The 14,998-nt window shown below is 45.2% G+C and overlaps 1 protein-coding gene across 1 annotated transcript in view; it reads right to left on the bottom strand.

Moving 5' to 3' along the window:
* Positions 1–14,998, bottom strand: part of CUBN (cubilin) — a 1,289,359-nt gene that overhangs the window by 716,880 nt on the left and 557,481 nt on the right. Inside the window, exons 30-31 of the mRNA XM_085631507.1 lie at positions 11,008–11,182; positions 1,816–1,997 (exon numbers count right to left, since the gene is read on the bottom strand). Coding sequence (XP_085487633.1) covers positions 1,816–1,997; positions 11,008–11,182 — 357 coding nt within the window. The remainder of the gene's footprint in view (positions 1–1,815; positions 1,998–11,007; positions 11,183–14,998) is intronic.

A 14,998-nucleotide genomic window follows, 5' to 3' on the forward strand; every position in this document is an offset into this window, starting at 1 on the left:
GGTGAACATTGCGCTCTACAAATATACATGTCATTCTCTCCATGCCTTGCTCCTTTATTAATTTCTTTCTGTCTGCAGGTTGTAGTAGATTACATTTTAATGCAGAAAAAAAATCATATATTATTGTTTTGCTAAATATTAGCAATAAAAAGTGAACCATTTTCTAGTGGCGATTGACGGAGCTCCAGTGGCAGTCAAATATACTGAACATACCCCTCCTAAAGGTATCTATAAAATGTCTTGCAGCATAGATGAAAGAGATAGCTGAGGAGAACTTATGCCTGACTCATTGCTCTGAGGATAACGTGATGAGAATGAATGTGGTTGCAGAGTGTTTGTGGGGGATCTGTTCAATGAAACATCCTACAAGGCCACTGTAGTACATTTACCTTTCTTGGAAAGGATCACTACTTTACATTTGCTTTGAGGGAACCAATGGTCAGAGGTGCTAACCTTTTCTATGGTCTCAAGCACTCTACATTGGTGTTTGTGACCACAAAAAAGGTATTTCCCATGTACCAATTCCATGTTAAGAGCCAGTAAAGTTTTATTGATTCCTAAAATGGGATTGCAACTGCATGCTAATTTGTTATGTGAAGGTGATGCACTTTGGCTTTCCCTTCCAATGCCTATGAGGTGCCCTATGAATTAATGGTTTGCATCCTCAAATCCAGTTGCAAGCCACTGAAAAGTTACTCACCTCCATGTTGTGCTGGTAACTCATTAAATTAAGCTTCATGGGGTCACTACCAACTCTACGAGAAATTTTAAAAAAAATATTTTTGTTTTAAATGAGTCCCTTTTCCTTTAAGGAAGTGAGGCTGCTTTATAAGGAACATTTAAATACAATCATGGATATAGTGTTCTGCTGACCCTAGCATGCCACCACCCCATGATTTTATCCAATTGGAGTGAGCCACAATTTGCACCCAACCTAATGAATATTAATTAAGTAGGTTGGACGGCAACCCATTCCAATTTGGAATTTTGCAACTCAACATATTAGTGCATAGTTTGGTTTGCAAAATTCAATACATGTCAAAAAAATACTGGTTGCAAATTGTGACTGGATTTTGCGACCAGTATAATGATACATCTGACCCGCAGTGCATTCCCAGAAAACAAGGCTTATGTGTATTTTTTAGTAGGACTTGCACCCTCTCCTCTGTCAGGATTTGAGGTGATAGCCATCTACTCCTCAACTCATGGGTTGGGAAGCTATCAGAGCATCACTGGCTTTCAGATCTCATTCCAACGCCTCCTCCCCAACACAGTGTGAATTTAAGGCCAGTCCTGCATCCTGTGCCAGAGGATGGTGGCTCACTGCACAAAAAGTCATTTGTATCATATTTTGCATGAGTGAGCTCCTTAGGATAGGACTATGTTTAAATGCTAATGATTCTAAGCAGTCAAAAATGTTGCTGTCCTCTGGAAATTTCACTTAATGTGTAAATCAAATGAACCCATGTCCAGAAAAATCTATCCTCTGACAGGTGATCAGTCCTCTTGCAGAAATATTTTCATGGCCTAGAGAGATCACCTAATATCAGACTACTGGCCACATGTATGCTAAAAGCAGTTATTTATGTAGGAACGCCAACATTTGTTTTAAATAATTACTGCAAGGCTGTTCAATAAATAAATTAGTACACAGTCATTGTGTGACACTCTGTTCTTAAATACAGTACTGTAAAACCACATGGTCTATGTCCAGACACAAGTATCAGTGGTTGTAATGGTAAGCACATGCTTCTTAGTGGGTAGTATGTTATCACAGGGTATAACATTTTGAAGCAGCATAGTAGTTGGACTCACAGTAATGCTGCTTTCGGAGCATGTGGCGTCATACTGCAGGTCCAAGTCAGTGATGTTCAGCATTACACGGTGCCCTTGGTCCACACGGATAATCCAAGAGCAATCAGCGGTGTTTCCAAGTGCACTAGGATAGTTTGGAGAATGGATTTCACCACTGTGTGCTTGGAACACTCCCCCACAACCTAGAAAATAAACAGACCACCATAAATCCAACTTCAATTCTGAAAAGCGTCCAGCATGTCAACAATAGTTGGCCTTGCTTTCTCAACTCACAAGTCACAGACCATAAATAGCCCTATGAATCATAATTACTGATATACTCTTTTTGATACGGTTCAAATATCAAATCAAATACAATTTATTTTGATAGGGTAATTAAAAAAATGTCAAAGCACAGAAATCCATCAAATTGCTGTAAATTGGAACTATAGTTCAAGAAATCTCCCATATAGCCCAGTGGAATACCATTTATTTTAAGCACAATATTGATAGAATAAAAGTTAATTCATCTGATTCTCTACAAGACCGACATGCTTTAGGGTCTCCACTTATGAACTATCTCTCAAATCGAGATGGAAATACTTCTTGTAATTCTATTTATGATGACTACTTTGTAAAATCCCCACTTTATTTCATGTTCTAGGATGCTCTTACAAATGTTTGTATTTTCAATAATTTCTAATGTCATATGCGTTTTTATTCTATACTTATGTGCTTGTTATTTAATACCATCTTGACAGCCATTTAATTACCTTTCTTCCTTTCTTTCTTTTATCCACTACTTTCTTATCCTCTTCTATGATTACACAAAAGCATTGGCAAAGCTATTAGTCTGGCATTGGCTGCCAGCCTTTGGGCTTTGATAATTGTTGGACTTGGCCCTTCTGGCAAGTTCACCCCTAGAACTTTTTGTATTTATCCTAGCCTTATTCCTGTGTTGTACTAGTGGTTTTAGGCCTCTAGGCGCTTTCACACTGTGTCCCAGTGGAAAGTGCGTGCGCTCTGTGTATGTTTAGTGAGACTGACCTGCCCTCCCATAGGAATGCATGGGGGATCTGAGTGACCGTGTTAAGTCCTGATGTGAGAGAAGTGCAGGGTCGAGTTTGGTATGTGCGAACTCGTGAGAGTGAATGCTGCACAATGATGTGTGCAGCGTTACTGTGACTAGTATAGAAGTGCCACTTCTAGAGGCTGGCATAAATGTGCAGTGACTGTCTGGCTTGCGATTGGCTTGTGTGTCTGTCTCCAGGAGTCAGGATGGGTCTGCGCCAGTGGTGGGTGGAGAGATCTGCATGTTGATGGCAGGGAGGAGTACACCTGGGACCTGAATAGGTCTGGGCTTTCCCTACACAATGCTGGCTCCACCCCCTGTGGTGCGTCTAATGTCCCTGGCCTGTCCTGTGAATAGGGAGAGGGGCTGAGCAAAACAAAGTGCTCAGGAACAAGTTGCATCTGGTTCGCCCCTTCCCTGCACCTTTGGAGACCAAGGATTTTGTGTATAAAAGAGGGGCTGTGACCCCATGAAAATGTTCTTGCTTGGATCCTGACAGGAGGGGGCTTGCTGCTGGTGGGGCCCAGGAGGGACCACCATGGGGGCTGCTTCCCTGCTGGAGGGCCCTGTGTGCTGGCCCCTGGGCCCTACATTGACCCCTGGATGCTTCCAAGACGTTATCCAGCCTTTTTGCGCCCTGGGTGCGCTGTGCTTTTCTCCAGGAGAGGGAGAGCCTGGGGGCTGAGTAGTGCGGCGCTGCAGCCCTGGCTGAGGGAATCCCCCTCGTAGGGATTCCCCCCCTCCTTGTGAGCTTTTGCGGGTGCCCACCCCGCTGATATCGCTGTTTTGAATGGCGCGTGCCCACCCCGCAGTGGCTGCCGCATCGATGATGGTTTACGAAGCCGGAGCCCACCCGGCATCGCCACATTTGTTATATGCGCGGGTGCCCACCCCGCGACTTTGCCGCTTATTGTATGTTCGTGGTGGCGGGTGCCCACCCCGCTGCCACCTATTTCATACTTTGTTTACCTTGGCGTGAGCCCACCCCGCATCTCACCGCCGCGGCCCGAGCCGCGAGAGGAATCTCCTCCGGGACGCTGCCTAGCACGACCCGGAAGTCAGGCAAGCCTTGCCTGTGACGTTGGGCGGGCCTGTTGCCTGCCGAAGAGTGCGGAAGCTGGGCTGCGTGAGAGGAGGACGGGAGCCTACCCCGCCTCCCCGAATGCCCGTGACAAGTCCCGGGGCTCCCAGGAGGGGGCCCGGGTGAAAAGAAGGAGGGTGGGAGCCCACCCCGCCTCCACGAGCCGAAAGATACAGTCCCAGAAGGGGGCCCGGGTGAAGATGGCAGCGCGGGGCTCCCAGGAGTGAGGGAAGCCCCGCGCCGCAGGAGAAGTTCTGCCGGTCCCGCAACACGCAAGAGAAGAGTCCCCGGAGACCGAGAAGAAGAGTATGGGCCGAGCGGGAGCCCACCCCGCCGTCTTGGTCCTGCCCCGTGATCCTGATGTAGAAGTCCCGGGTCCAGGAGGGGGCCCGGGTGAAGTCCAAGGTGAGAGCCTGCCCCCGCTGCACTGGAGATGAGCCAGCGAGGGAGAGGAGCGCCTGATTCAAGTCCCGGTGAGTGGGGCCTAACGGGGGGCAGCATTGTGGGTGAAAGAGCCCAAGTGGGCCCCAGAGTTATAGGGGCAAATCGAGGTGCATTGTCGGTGCCTGGGCGGTCCCGCAAGAGAGCGGGCTGCCCCCACGATGGGCACAGTCATGGAGAGAGGGCCCAAAGGGGCCCATGCCGTTCCGGCCATATTTTAACAGTTGCCCCACGTGACAGTGGGCAACTGCAACGTTGGGGCATGATTATTTCGGGAGCCAGTCCGCTCCAACAGGGGCATGTTTATTTTAAGAGCCCCGTGGCTCCAGCGTGTTGGCATGGTTAGTTCGGGAGCCCGTGCACTCCATGGGGGCATAATGGTTCTAAGAGCCTACGTGGCTCCAACGTTTTGGGGGCATAGTTCCTTCTAAAAGCGCCAGTGCGCTCCACAGTACTGGGGGAAATGTTGTTGCAGAGCCTAGGTGGCTCCAACGTTTTGGCATTATTTCAAGGAATATTGAGAGCCCCTGCCTCATGTGACTTCCCAGCTGCGCAGCACTTAGTGCCAGCTGCAGCGTTTAGGCCCTGTTCTTGTCCCCAGTTGCCCAGCAAGTAGTGGGCAGCTGCTACGTTTAGGTTCTGGCGCAACCTGGACCCTAATGTGATTGAGGTGTTATGGGGATTCATATATTAATGCTTATGGTGTTAGGAAATGTACTGTGTGTAGTATGTTTTGCGCACCCTGTGTTTTATACCTCTAGATAGGATTTCTGCATAGGAGGTTGTTTTACCTGTTTAGGTTGATGTTCGGGAGATTATACTTCCCTGTGTGATGTACGTCCCTAGTGTAGTTATACTTAGGAGGTTAGGCCTATTGCGTTAGACTTATGAGAAATTGCATAATGTGTTTATGCCCCTGTGATGGATGCAGGATAGGTTTTATACCTGATTCTCTTGTGATAATGCTGAAGTCATTATTGCGCCAGTAGTTACTGGTTGTGCTCTACAGTGATAATTTGTGTTACAGTTAGTATATGTTCTACATGTACAATTGGTGATTTGTGCTGATTCTGACAGTGGTCCATGTGACCCTGTCCCGTATAAATAGTCCCTTGTAAAATTCTGCCCAGTGCCAGTTGGCACAGTGTAAATTATGTGATTATCATCTAATGTGTTTATTATAATACAAAGGCTATTTTTTTATATATAACCTTGTGTGGAGTTTCTTTTGAGGTGGGCCTAGGGTGTTGTTGCTGGGTGCACGCGCAAACGCTTTACAAATTGCCTCCGGGATAAGCCTGACTGCTCGTGCCAAGCTACCAAGGGGGTGAGCAGGGGTTATCTTTGGCGTGTAACTCCCCAGCCCTGACTAGAGTGGTGGTTTCTGCCTGGCTTTGGCGCAAGCCCTAGCCAACCAGAAATCCCATTTCTAACAATAATGATTTTGTTTTGTCATTATTTTTGCAAAGAAATTGTTGGAGATGCAACCTGGCCCTTATTCTACAAAAAAACATTTGCTAAAAACTAATATCTTATATGGTCAAAAAAAGCACATAGTCCCTGGAACTGAAGGGTACACCTTTGTGTATGTATGTGCTCCATGTCAATCAATCAGTGTTTGTTAAGTGCGACTACTCACCCACGAGGGTCTCAAGGCGCTGGGGATGTGGGGACTGCCTGTCTTTCTGGATGCTGACGTTCAGTTGAAGAGCCAGGTCTGGAGAGATCCTTTGTGAATTGGGTCAGTGACGAGGATAGCCTGAGATGGAGAGGCAGGGTGTTCCAGGTTCTGTCAGTGAGGTAAGAAAAGTATCTTCCTTTGATTCTAGACTTGCAGCTCCGCGGGACGGTGGCAAGGGCCAGTTTGGCTGAGTGGAGGTGTTTGGTTGGTATGTGGAATGAAAGGCATTGGCTCAGGAATGCTGGTCTGGTGTAGTGAAGGGCTTCATAGGCGTGTGCAAGGAGCTTGAATGTGACACTTTTGTTGACTGGGTGCCAGTGGAGTTCTCCCCCCAAGTAGAACCGACGCATTGCATCTGCTGAAAGGGTTCTCCCGACGCAAGCACTCCTCATTGACCTTATCGGAACCACCGCCTATGCGATGCATTCCTGACTCAGATCCTCACATGGCAAATCCCTCGTCGACGGCAGACTCAATTAAAACCCAGGCTATTGCATTGCAGCCTCCCCGGAGCAAATGTATAGTTTCGACTGTGGAAAGCATCCTCAGTGTGTGAATTCGCATTGCATGCCCTTGTTGATGGGATCCTCACATTGCAACTCCGCAACCCCTCGGAAATGTGATGCATCCTCGGTATGGGACCAAGCAATGCTCCACAATCAGGACATAACGTACTCTTGTTCAGAGGCCTAACTGGGTCACTATAGCTGGCCCGCACTCCATCGCGGTCGGCCAGAACATGTGACTTTATCATGGTCCGGTGTGACCAGATTTCCTCAGTGTGCGCTTTGTGCTTTTTGGAGTTATTTTCACTCAAATCTTTAAACCTGAATATCTCGAGTTCTACTGATTGGATTTTTGTAGTTTTGGTCTTTTTTTATTTATGAAAAATTACTCTATTTCCCCCAAACTGGTGTGGTATCCTATTGTGGATTGTTTTCCCTGTGTTACTGTTTGAAGTATTTCACAAATACTTTATGCATTGCCTCTTAGGTAAGTCTGACTGCTATGTGCCTAGATATCATGGGATTGAGCACAGGTTCATTTAAGGTTTGCTTGTCACTTCTTCCTAACAAGGACTGCAGTTTCTGCTTGAGCAGGGTTTTACCGGTTTTCCTACACTAGTTTCTTACACTAATAAATATTGAAAATTGAACTAAGGTAGACTAGATAGTCTGGAGAGAGGTGGGCCAGACAGCTGATGAGACCCACATGTATTACTACTGCCATCTGTCTCTTGTTTTGAAAGCATCCCACAGCAATTCATTGGCTGTGACCAACTGGATCTGAGCTGGAACTATGGTTTAAGGATGCCAGTGAAAATTCATTGGCAGAAGATCTTCATATGGCCGTGGCTCATATCTATACATACTGTTTGAACGATCTGGTTATGTGCACTTTTCTTGCACCATTTATAATTTTGGGATATTATGATGTACCTGTGTTACTGCTGGTGCTATGTTACATAATAATGGAAAATATATTTTATAAAAAGATATGTCTTCTTTTACACTTTCTCATGTGTGACCTAAACAATTGGGCAACAGGCCAATTCGATTCTACGCCAAGAAAAAAGTGGTCTGATGTGGGCAGGGCTCTTGTGGAAGTGACTTCCATCTTGTTATAGCACCAACTCTTCTAGGCTCAGAGTGACAAATGAAATTAACAGCTACAAGCTTTTTACAGGGAATACGGCCAGGCTTGAAATTTTAAAACCCTAAGCAATGCAGTATAAAACAGTTATATAAAGGATGCATAACAACACAATATGGTAAAAAATACTTTCTAAAAGTTTCCCTTTAAAAGCATTAATTTATCTAAGATTTCAAAAGGTTACTTATGTTCACATATGTATCTTTTTACTAGACCTGGGCAGAATTCGCAAAGTTCTGAACTCCGCGAAGTGACCAAAAACTCTGGTACGCCATGCGGAGTTCCACAATTGGCAGTGCCTTAGGTCGCACCATTCAAGCTGATTTTTAGTGCCTGGTGTTTGTCCAATGCTGGAAAATCAGTGTGACCGGCACCATGCACAGTGCAAGAGGGGGCTGCTTCTTTCCGCTCAAGATTTTCTACTGGAGGGGGCAGCTTCCTCAACGTGAATGGAAGGTTTTTCAACGTAAGCAGTCACGGCCATCCACAACAGCCCACATTGAGAAATCTCCCTGGGAGGTGGTCTAGCACTGGATTTTCCTCGCTTGTACTCACCGACTTAAAGTTGGTGAGTGAGGAAAAGACTCTTTTCGGAACTCTGCATGCTCCATGGAGTGAGGAAAACTCAGCAAACTCCGTGAATGGTTTGGAGTTCACCACCCAGGCCTACTTTTTAGCTTAGGGAAGCGTTAGAAATCAAGTTCAATAACTCTTTTGGATTCTGCATTACTCATTCCAACTCAGTGGTCTACCTTGACAACAGCATTCATTTTTCTCTGTAAAATAATGTTATACTAGACCCTGTGCAAGTGCATTTCAGTGCATGTGTATCAAACTTTGAACTTATGCACATTATAAAAATTCATACATAGGATTCTCATATGAGTTAGCACTCGCTTAGTATTAAAGGGGTGGGTCTATTTGCCTCTTTCGAAGATGACTTACGAACATAACCTTGAACCATGGAATATGAATTATGAGAGGTGCATGGCTCATCACACTGGCAGCCACATTGTCCCCTCTTTCCTTTGATTTGCAAAGTTAATTCCAAGGTCTGAACACAGTGGCTACAATTAATACTGGTGGTACTATCTTGGCTTCAGACAAAGTGTAATTGTATTTGTGGGAAAAGATTAGGAAGGAAATTGAAAATGTAACTTCTTCTCTCTCCTGCTGCCCTCAATTCCCCACTTACTATCAAAAATGCCTCTTCACCACATCCAAATTTTAGCGTGGTGGCTGAGTGGTTAAGTCCACTATCCAGGAATATGGTCATAGCTGTACAAAACAATGGGACTGAATTACGATAACATTTTATGCATATCACTGGCCAACTTTTCAATCTTGGTGCTTGTTTACCCAATATAAGAACGTTTAGGTCCTTCATTTCATCAAACAGGGTTTAGCAAGGTTATCTCTGTTTCACCTTACAAGGTCCCATGGGTTTTTATGAGAAAGCTTGGTGAGTTGTCCGGTGGATAGTGACATTCTCGCGCTTCTGCATGGTTTCATTTTGTCTCAGTTCTGTATTTCCTCAATGGGTCCTTCAATTACTGTTAAAGACTCTTTATGGACATTGATTTTAGCTTTTGGTTGAGGTTTCTTTTACTTGTTGTCACATAATAGTTTGTGCTTTGTGGCTGAACGTTATTCAAGAAAGTGACTAAGTTTGAGTTTTCTTATGTGTCTAGCATTAATCTTAAAGGTGTTTCAGTTGTCTTCGGAACTGGTACTTTTCCCTAAAGTTATTTATTTTTTCACCCTTAAATAAGCAACAGATTCATTACCAGGTTATAAAGTCACAACGTATTAAAGAATCAAAGTATAATTTGGTGGTACTTAGATTGACTTGAAGCTGTTTGTGGACTACTTGGTATAATAAAATGTTGTTAAGAATACAATGAAGAAGAATGTAGGATGGGTTAATATCTTTATTATGTTACACTGTGTCCTACATTCTTCTGACAAGTAAGGGATGTGTTGTTTGGTGATCATAGGATTCGCTCTGTGGGAGGTAGGTTGTTGTATAGGTTTGGGAGTGGGCGGTGACTGTCCTTATTTTGTTCAATTATAATTAAGGTGAGAATACTTTAGCTCAGGGCTTGCCTCCTGAGTGAGGGTACGCCTCATTTTACATCTACCTGGGTGAGGTAGGTAGAATTCAGCACAATAGAGGTTCCAAACTCAATAACATGCAGATGCATAGACATCTTGTATGCATACCTGTATATGGTATTTAAACAGCACAATACAACTGAGCACTGACCAGAGTAAGGGCCAGGAGTGTGATTGGAGAGTCATGCACAGTGTACCAGAGAAAGGCAAGAGGGTCTATAGTCTCAAGATGACCATCTATATAGTCTTGAAATAAGTCTTTAGTCCTTCACATACCTAATGATGCATGCAAAGGGCTAAATAACATGAGATAGCTATGTGAATATTAATTAACTAAAAACAAATAAAAGGCATTCTGGCAGTCATTTCAATTATTAGACATGCCATAGGCCTTAAAGAACTAATAAACTGTATGGTGATGGCGAAATGGTATGGCTGCTATCTAGAAAATTACCTGGATGCGTAATGTAGCAAGAACTAGGTCTGCCATACTAACATCCAAGCTGTAATTAAATAGTCAATTGAAAGAGTAGCTAAATAAACACAGGTTTACTACAAAATCTGACCTGATTGTGAACAATTCATTCACTGATGGGTTAGATTTACTACTCTAACTCTAGAACACAAAACGTTCACGAACAAAATATACACTGGGGTGTTGGAGGGCAGATTTAGAATTCTAACTCCAGCCCAACAAACACTGGGGAAAGGGCATATTTGGGAGTAGCTCTAAAGTTAAAAAGATGGGAGTGGTCAGAGTAAATTAATGAAAGTAAAATAGTTTGGGATATCAATAAAAATAACACTATGTTCACCGGGCTGAAAAATAATGAAAAGGGAAGCAGATGCTTGATTTGTATTGCCTTTGTGTTTTAAAAGGACTTTTGAAACATTGTTCTCTAATGAACTGAAAAAGCTACTTGAAGAATTTACTGCACAAAAAATGTTCTGGGCCTCCTCATCTGATGGGAAGATAGTATTCAACCACACATTGGAATTTATCTAGGATTCAATGGTGGACATCCTACAAATAACACAATTATTTCAAACATGGTAAAAATAATAATGGCTTGGCTACTTCCAGAAATTCTATAAATTAGTGATTAGAGATGTTAACCATTTTACCAGGCATCCACACATGTGAATGGCATTCACCATAGGACCACTTACCTCCTGGCATTTCTTGCCATGTGGCATTGAATCCATGTCCATTGATAAAGGAATCTGTCTTGAATCTGACTGTTATGGTGTTGCCAGTACTCGAGACATGCAGTGGATTGTCAGCTGCACGTGAATTACAAAGCTGGGCTATCCTAGGTGATTCCAAATCTGGACCCCCATAGATCTAAGGAGAAATGTAACGCATTAGTTACAACAATGTTATCATGCATACAATCAACAGACCCATTATGTAATATTTTCTGCACCTTATACAAAGTAGGCCAAAGATTACACATCGAGAAGTCCATTTAACTCTACCACTTGTAACCTTGTCAGTCTTTACATATGTAATAGCAATCACATCCCACAGAGCTGTTTACCCTTACAAAGCTGATTTAATGAATATCAAATTCAAAGAGAATACATAATTGCTACTATTTACAGGGTTTGGGGGCCACATGCATCAAGCACTTTTGACCTCGCAAACGGCCCGATTCACAGAATCAGGCCGTTTGCGAGGGCAAAAAGGCCTTTTCTGATACATCAAAGGCTGTCCATTCGCGAAGTAGGTAAACACAATTTTTTGCGATTACCTAAATTGCAAATGCATTTAGGGAATTGCAATTTGCGATTCCCTAAATGCGATGCATCAAGCCTATCCTAAATGCAAACTGTGCATTCAGGAAACGCTAATTACAGGCCGGGACCAGGGGCCATACACTTTGCTCCCACTGTGATTTACACTTCAGCTCAGCTTACTGCTCTGTCATCCTCCCCTCTTCCCCCTCTCTCTTTGCTGCAACATCTTGATGCACACGGTATCCTTGCCTCTCCCCCTTTCTATCCTGTACCCATCACTCACTGTCCTATTCCCTGTTCTTCTGTTCCCCCTCCTGCCCCCCCTCCCCCTCCGGTTCCTACTACTGCCCTCGCTCATCTTCTCAATACCCACTCTGCGGTCAAGCATCAGACGGCTTTTTTTAACCTCTTGACCACGGACTCTCTTGATTTTTTGTTTCTGACCAAAACTTGGTTCTCTTCTGACTCCCTTCCTGATCTCCTGGCCATCCTCCCCGACTCTTACTATGCCCTTCGAGCCGACCGCCCAGTCGGCAAAGCTGGGGGTGGTGTGGCGATGATCATTCGGTCGTCTCTCAAATTTCAACTCCTCACTTACCCTCCTATACCTAATGTGGACTACTTGGTGGCCCGCTCACTTAATCTTTCGGCTCCTCTCACTGTCGTCCTTGTGTACCGCCCCCCCCCCAATCTATGCCTTCTTTTGTAGCTTCTCTCCAGGACCTTTTGGCCACTTTGGTGGTCAACAACTCTTCTGTTCTTTTGCTCGGCGACTTCAACTTTTGGCCGGGCGATACCAGGGAAGATTCTTCTTCTAAAGACTTCTCTGCCACTCTCCAATGTCTGAATTTCACACCCTTTGTTACAGCTCCTACTCATGTTCAGGGTCATACCCTGGACCAAATTTGGTCTTCTCGTTCAGTCATTTCTTCTCTCTCCATCTTCCCCTGTGTTTGGTCAGATCATTTCAACATTTCTTTCTCTATTCACTTGGGTGCGGTTGATAAGCCCCCCCTCCCTAAAAATCTATTAGCCCGCAATTGGAATCAGATTGATCTTGACTCCCTCACGCTCACGCTCACTTTGGCCTCTTCTGCTCCGGACCTTAACAATCTTTCCCTCGAATCCCAGGCAGAGGCCGTTAGCACCTGGCTCTCTTCTTCTTGTAATCTAGTCGCCCCGCTCAGAAAGATCAAAGCGGTTCGTTCTTATGACGCGCACAAATGGTTTTCTCCAGAGCTCAAAGCGCTTAAACTCGACCTTAGGCGGTCGGAACGCCACTGGAGACGCAACTATAGCCCTTCCCTGCGCGTTAAATACAAATTACTCCTCACCGAATACAAAAAAGCGATCCTTGTAGCTAAAACTTCATATTTTACTGAGAGAGTGACTCTTGCCGCCAATAAACCTCGGAAAATCTTTTCCCTGGTCCACAATCTCGCCACTTCTGATCGCTCTACCCCCGGTCTTGTCCCTTCACAGTCCCTCTGCTCCTCACTTAATGATTTTTTTATAGATAAGATTCTGAAGATCAAAGCTAACATTCCTATTGTGCCTCAACCCAGTTCTATTTCCTCCCCTCTCCTCCCCCTCTCTTCCTTTGCTTCTTTCCCTCCCATTTCCTTGGAACTATTTTTTAAACTTCTGGCCAAAGTCAGGTCGGGTTCCCCTGCGGACTGTGCACCGGCTCGTATTCTCAAAACTCTTTTCACTAACTGTCCTGCTCCTCCTCTTGCTCTTCTTAATTCTTCTCTGGCTTCTGGCTCTGTCCCTTCTTCCTTTAAATCTGCTATCGTCTTTCCTATCTTAAAAAAAACTGGTCTGGATCCCTCTCTTCTCTCTAACTTTTGACCTATTTCTCTTCTTCCCTATCTTGGCAAGATTCTCGAAGCCCATGTCACCTCTTGCCTCTCCTCTTATGTTGAGGAGAACGGCTTACTGGCATCCCACCAGGCGGGCTTCCGCCCGGGCCATTCCACGGAGGCGGTGGTTCTTGCGGTTCTGGATGAACTTAAGGGGAAAGCCGATCTCAATCTTCCCCAAGCCCTGGTCCTCCTCGATTTGTCCGCTGCATTTGACACGGTCGACCATTCCATCCTCCTCGACCGTGTCAGATCAGCTGGCATTCGGGGCGCGGCCTTTTCCTGGCTAGCGTCCTTTCTTCGGGAGAGGTCCCAGGCGGTTCATCTCTCTGGCTTTTCTGCCCCCTCCCGCCCGGTAACCTGTGGCGTCCCTCAGGGTTCTTCTCTTTCCCCTCTTCTTTTCAATCTCTATATCCAACCCCTTATCACCTCCCTTCTTGAGCTGGGGGTCTCTGTGTATAATTACGCAGATGACCTTCAGCTCATTTTTGATTTGTCCTCTTCTCCTGACTCTCTTCCTAAATTTTGCTCCACTCTAGTTTTTATTTCTGAGCGGATGAGTGCCAACCATTTGAAGCTCAATCCGGACAAGACGGAACTTGTCCTCACTGGTGGCCCTTCTAATCCTTGGTCCCCAGCACATTGGCCCCTCTCTTTTGGTCCCCCTCCTCTGCCCGCTCCTTCTGTCCGCACCCTTGGTATCAAAGTCAGTCATGATCTTTCGATGCACAGCCAGATTAGCTCTGTTGTATCTTCTTGCTTTCTGTCCCTCCGTCTTATTCGGAAGATTTCACGGTTTTTCTCCATCGACGCACTCAAAACCATAGTCTTGGCTCTCATCATCTCTCGCATCGACTATGGAAATGACCTGTATGTAGGCATTCCTGCCTCCGAATCTCGCAGACTTCAGGCCATTCAAAATCAAGCTGCTCGGCTCATCCTTTCCCTCCCTAAATCTTCTCACATTACACCCGCGCTTAAGTCCCTTCACTGGCTTCCTGTTCGTTTCAGGTCCTTTTTTAAATTGGCCTGTCTAGCCTTTCAGGCTCATTCCCGCTCTGCCCCTTTTTTCATCACTTCTCTCATTTCTTCTTACGCCCCTTGTCGCACTCTTCGTTCCTCTTCTCTGTCTCTTTTGCACATTCCCCGTTTCCGCAAATCCAGAACGGGGGGCACACGGTTTTCAGTCCTGGCCCCTCAGCTCTGGAATAGTCTTCCTCTTTCTATTCGTTCAATTCCCATCTATTCTCACTTCCGCAAGGCTCTTAAAACCTTTCTTTTCCCTCGGGTTGATCTCTGTGAGTCCTGATCAGGTTTTCAGCGCCAGGAAGCCGCTTGGCCGCAGTGAGCTTTATTAAATATTTTTTTCATTTCATTCATTTACCATCAACTTCAAGTTGATGGTAATTTGCGCATTCTTTGAAAAATGCACAAAAGTGCATTTTTCAAAGTGACATGTGGTGCACACACATGCCCTTAGGGCATGTGTGTGCAGCACATGAGCACAGTTACCTTTTTTGGGGGGGTGCATCAGGGGGGCCTTAGACCCCCTGGCACCC

Source organism: Triturus cristatus, chromosome 10, assembly GCF_964204655.1.
Source record: "Triturus cristatus chromosome 10, aTriCri1.1, whole genome shotgun sequence".
NCBI lineage: Eukaryota > Metazoa > Chordata > Amphibia > Caudata > Salamandridae > Triturus > Triturus cristatus.